Source organism: Dipodomys spectabilis, unplaced genomic scaffold, assembly GCF_019054845.1.
Source record: "Dipodomys spectabilis isolate Male_0828 unplaced genomic scaffold, ASM1905484v1 ptg000207l, whole genome shotgun sequence".
Taxonomy (NCBI): Eukaryota; Metazoa; Chordata; class Mammalia; order Rodentia; family Heteromyidae; genus Dipodomys; species Dipodomys spectabilis.
In genome coordinates, this window is record NW_024870884.1 from 15,167,501 (window position 1) to 15,173,242 (window position 5,742).

General features: G+C 47.6%; 1 protein-coding gene across 1 annotated transcript in view; it reads left to right on the forward strand.

Annotated features, from left to right (window-relative positions):
- Vstm4 (V-set and transmembrane domain containing 4) overlaps positions 1 to 4,704 on the forward strand; it is an 87,678-nt gene extending 82,974 nt beyond the window's left edge. The window contains exon 8 of the mRNA XM_042696469.1: positions 3,739 to 4,704. Coding sequence (XP_042552403.1) covers positions 3,739 to 3,864 — 126 coding nt within the window. The 3' untranslated portion in view covers positions 3,865 to 4,704. The remainder of the gene's footprint in view (positions 1 to 3,738) is intronic.
- The last annotated feature ends 1,038 nt before the right edge of the window (positions 4,705 to 5,742 follow it).

The window sequence follows — 5,742 nt, forward strand, 5'->3', positions numbered from 1 at the left end:
CGGGCCACGGCTGTGAGCGCGTTAGTGGAGATGGTGGTTCATGGAGGTTGCCAGAGGCCTGGCTGGCTCAGGGGAACAAGGGCTGCCTTGTGCATGGGGCAGGCGGGACACCATCAGTTTGAGTAGAAGCCTGAGCTCCCTCACCTGGTGGGGACAGGGGACCAGGTAGCGTGCTCTGCACCCCAGGTCTGACCCTGGCCCTCGCAACCATCTCTGGATATCCACAGTGCATAGTACCTTTCCCTGGCCATTGCAGCCAACAGCTGGTGCTGTTCAGGGGACGTCTCAGACAGTCCCAGCCACACACCAGAAAGGCCCTTGAGGTGAGAGTCAAGGGAGGTCTGCTTGCTGGGGACCTGTGAGTCCTGTGGCCCCGTGCCCACCCTTTTAACACCACATCCAGAGCCCGCAGTGCTTCCTGCCCTCGGGGTCATGTCCCCTTTATCTGCAGGAGGACTGCAGGGGGTTGCGATTGCTGAGAGCTCCCTAGAGACCCAGTGCCACCTCCTCCTCCTGCTGGCCCCTTGGGTATTGCCTGGAGAGTGAGTCCCCAAACCTTATTCTATGTTATATATTTTATTTTATCTCAAAATCTATTAGCATTCATTGTCTTTTAGAACAAGGCAGATCAGACTATCTGAGCATAGGGTAGGGTCCCTATAGGTACCTATGGCACCTTTGTATTGATGTTTTTTAGGTGTTACCTGAATAGACAGATGACCTTAGCCCTAACTTGCATTCTACACAATGTCTCTGGGGACAGGTGAACGGGGAGTACATTTGAATGCTCAGCTGCCAAAATCTGGAGACCATGAGTGCCCCTGCATGAGCCTGGGAGTTCATGGAGCCCAGAGATCAGGATGCACTGTGTGTCCCTCTCCCACCAAACTGAACATTTGGGCTCTGTGTTTGCTTCTTGGTACTCCGAGATCCTATGACTTTGTTTAACTATTCTTCATCAGAAGAAACAAGAGACCTTGCTCGGGAAGGTCTGAGCATGCAGAGGTAGCAGGGTCTCCTCCTGGAGCCAAGGAGCCCTGTTTTACAGAATTTCCCATCTTCTTCACCACACCTCAGCCCAGGATAGAAGAAAGGAAAGAGGAGGAGGGGGGGTAGGAAAAGGTAGAGGAGGAGGAAAAGGAGAAGGTAAAAAGGGAGGAGGAGGAAGAAGAAAAAGAAATAGAAAAGGAGGAGGAGGAGGAAGAAAAAGAACAAGAAGTGGTCATTTAAAAAGTTCAACACAGGCCCTGAGTTCAAACCTCAGAACCAGCAAAAAAAGAAGGAAAAGGAAGAGCAAAGCAGAAGCGGCTGAGCAGCTGTAGAGCTGCAGGAAAGCAGGAGCCCAGGGATTGGATAAAATGTCCTGCTGTCATTGAGATGCCTGTTCACCAGAGCCCTCCTGTGCTCAGTTGTGAAACTGAGGCTGATCCGCGGTTCTTCCCCCTCCTGGATTCGGAGGCTGGCTTGCCTGTGTATGGGTGACTCAATGGCTCATGACTCCAACAGAGATGACTTGCCTGGGTCTCTGTTGCTGCCTGAGCCTGGCTTCCTGTTCACGCTGGAGCCAAGTACCCTCTGACCAGTTGGGATGGAAACACTGGAGTGTCGGCTGTCCTCTAGCTAAAAGCTGATGCTGGGCATGGCTGGCCAGTTCTGCAGCTTGACTTGTGCTAGCACAGGTTCAAGCGCAGGTTGTGGAGGGCAGGGCAGTCAGAGGGCGGGCAGCATGTGTTGGGAGGGGCGTGATTGTGTGAGAGAGTCCTAGGGCCTCTTCTCTCCAGCCTCGTTCCTCACCAATAAAAGCATCAGGTCCTCTCCATCCCTTCTGTCAGCTGACTCACACCTGTCATCCTAGCTTCTCAGGTGCCTAAGGTCTGAGGATCACAGTTTGAAGCCAGTCCAGGCAGGAAAGTCCATGAGACTCTTATCTCTAACCAGCAAAAGGCAAGAAGCAGAGCTGTTGCACAAGTGGTAGAGTGCTAGTGTTGAGCAACCAAAGCTAAAGGGAAGCACCCAGGCCCTGAGCTCAAGCCCTAGGACTGGCACACGTGTGCACATATGCACACACACACACACACACACACACACAAAGGCACCTTGGCTTAGAGCTAAGTTTCATTTGTTTACTGGGGATCGCAGGTGAATTCACTCAGCTAAAACATAGATGAGGCCTACAGCAGGTCCCCCTCCCTGACTCTGCCCACTCCCTGGGAAGCCACCTCCTCCATAAACGTTACTCATTGCCCTTGGATCCTGTCTATTCTCTACTCTTACCTAGACTTAGAGATATGCCAAAAGAGGTGGGGGGGGCTAAGCTACTTCTCAGGTGCACTCCAGCTACCTAATGAACATCAACCCAAAGAAGGGGGGCAATATAGAAACTGATAAGAAATATACTGGCCAATAGAAATTGATTTCCAGGTTCTTTCAAGATGCCCAGGACTGGTAGTATACATTCATTCCGGGGCTGCAAACCGCATGCACTTCCCAATCCTGCACGTCCTGCCTGCTGTCCCAATCAAATTACTATATTCCAGAAATATGCATAAGGGAATTGATTACACACATTTTTATAGTGGGTTGTTGTTTGTAGCAGCAATTGAAGTACCTTTTCCGCTTATGAAAGTACTAATTGTATTTGTTTTTATTGCTTTGCTAGATGCAATTATTTATTTAGTGTGCTTTGGCGTTATTCAATTATGTGTACTATAGGAACATCATAAAAATGTATGAAAACAACACAGAAGCCCAGGCTGGTGACCTGTATTGAGAAAACGTGTTATTTTTCATATCCAAACCTAATGAAATAACTTAAGAATAAATAGATAATCTACACTAGAAAACAATGCAATTTCAAGGCAAATGCAATAAAAAAAACACCTGGACAATATGATTTCATAAATCTTGGTTCTAAAATTTACATGAGTTGGGTTTTGAGTGTTCATGGGAAGACACGGGGCATTTCTAAATGGAAGCATTATAATGTGAAATGTGATGAAACCCAAAGCAGGGTTTTATGGGCAAGTAAGATATGAACAACCAGGAGCCAAGTAAAGATGTGTGTGTGTGTATGTGTGTATGTATATGTGTGTGTGTGTGTGTGTGTGTGTGTGTGAAAACACAAGCAGAGACTCTTAAAAATGGTGAGACAATTCATGCAGGCTGCTTAGCTGTATCTTGTCAGGAGCCTCACCTGATGTGATCAAGATGGCATTCTCTCTTCTACATTGACACTAATGAATACATTCACATTTTGTAGCCAGGCAGCAGTAGCTCACACATGTAATCCTAGCCTCTCAGGAGGCTGGCATCTGGGGATCACACTTTGAAGCCATCCCCAGCAGTGAGATCTAAACTTACTTTATTTGGGGTTCCATATATGCTTTAAAACTTTTTGGGCTGGGCTCTAGTGGCTCACGCCTGTAATCCGAGCTACTCAAGAGGCTGAAATCGGAGAATCTTGCTTCAAAGCAAGAAAGTCTGTGAGACTCTTATCTCTAATTAACTACCAAAAAGCTGTAGGGTGAGCTGTGGCTCAAGTGGTAGAGCACTAGCCTGGAGCAATGCCTAGGCCCTGTGTTCATGACCCAGGACTAGCACTAAACCCCACCCTCCCCCCCAAAACCCCAGAATGTTGATTCATTAGTTTCCCTTTAAACCCCCCAAATGCGGTGAAAACACATGTGTGATGAATAGACATGTGGTATCACAATTAGAACTGTGTTGTTGTCTCCACAGCCAAAGATTGCTGAAGAAAACCTGACCTACGCGGAGCTCGAGCTGGTCAAACCACACCAGGTGCCTAAAGGCGTGCCCACCAGCACCGTGTATGCACAGATCCTCTTTGAGGAGAACAAGCTGTAGCTCCGCCCCCAGTTATTTATGAAGCCCCAGAAACAAAGCCCCTATTTTTGTATTATCACTCGTGCCTTCTGTGCAGTGAGGAGCCCCTTCCCGGCTGCATTTCAGTGCCTTCCAAGAGGTACGAGGCTGCTTCCCCGCGGAAGAGGGGTCCCAGCCCTTGGACAAACCTCTCACGACGTGCAGGCCCTAGGCTGACCCTCGGGGTCCAAGAACTCTGCTCCGAGAGCACCGGAGGACTTTGCTGAGCCATCTTCTTCACCCTCTTGTCTTCTTTCCCTGGGTTTTAATTGGTTCAAATCTTTTTAAAAAAAAAAAAAAACCTTCATTTTCTACCCTTTCTGTATCTGTGGCACCCAGTCCTTAGATTATAGCTGCAGGAAGTGCCATTAGAGGCAGAGGGTAAGATGGCACACACAGTTTTCCAAGGTGCAGATGACACTGCCTGGACACCAAGAATACAGGAAACCATGATGGCAGCCGCACGGGATGATATCTGTTGCTTTAAACAGATGCACCAACCCTGCTAACGTTGAGAGCCGGAGTGTGACAGACCTGAGGTCTCTCCCCAGGAACCCTGGTGCCTCTCTCCTCACTCATCATTCTCTGAAGTTCCAGATCCAGAAGGCGCCATTCCAAAGCCCTGGCCTTGCAACAGGCCTGAGCCAACAGAGAAACTCACATCTTGCCTTTTGCCAAAGAAATAAGCTTGTGACACACTCCTATAATCCTAGCTATCTGAGAGGCTGAGAACTGAGGATCATAGCTTGAATCCATCCCAGGCAAGATCGTCTATGGAACTCTTATCTCTAGTTAACCACCAGAATGACCAAGGAGAGATATGGCTCAAGTGGTAGAGCATCAGCATTGAGCAAAAGAGCTAAGGCACAGCACCCAGGCTCTGAGTTCAAGCCCTAGTACTGGCATAAAAAAATCAAAAAAGGGAAAGGATGAAGAGAAAGAGAAGAAGAGGAGGAGAAATGCTTGCCACCAATGGACAAAGGGCAAGAAAGTCTCTTCAAAGTGTGCTGAGCTCTGGTCAGCTGGTGCTGAGTGCCTGCTTGTGGGAAAGCAGGGTCTTTTGCCAGGTTTCCTTAGGGCAGGAGAAGCAGAAGTACATACCACTCTGGAAACCTGTCCTGACACCCTGCTCCTACCCGCGCCATGCCATCTCACCTTTGCTGTGAATTCTGATTGGCTTGTGTGGGTGTCAGGAGTGTGGATGTTCATCTGTGGGGAAGTTGTTCTGTGGGACACATGGTGTATAAGAATCTTGGACTCGCTGAGTGGATTCTTTGTGCAAGAGTCACTCTGTGCTTACTGTTAAGGATGTTTCTGATAATGTGCGTGTACTCTGGGTGGCTATTCATGGCACACTATGGAAGTTACTTGGCTATGTAATGGACCTTGTACATGTGATAAATCATCTCTTTTAAACACAGCTGGTGTATGAGTTATGTCCATCAATATTGTGTGACATTGGTTGAATTTCTTATCCCCTGATAGTCTCAGATTCTATATGTGTGTAAAAGTGACTTGGGTTTTTATAGAATTCTTAAGGGGAAGATGGGAGAAGGGATATTCCCAGATTCTGGAAACTGTAAATTGCTATACACATGATCTCATTAGAGATCTAGTTTAAAGCCATCTGAATTGTCAAAAATCTCTGAGGCCTCCATTACAATAGTAATTTTTTCCAGCACTGGGGATTATACCCTGGGTTTTTTATATGCTAGATATGTGTACTCTATCTCTGAGCTACACCCCTAGTTCTAAAATAGCTTCAAAATGTACCATGAACCAGTGGCTCACACCTGTAATCCTAGCTACTCAAAAGGCTGAGATCTGAGGATTGAGATTCAAAGCCAGCCTGGGCAAGAA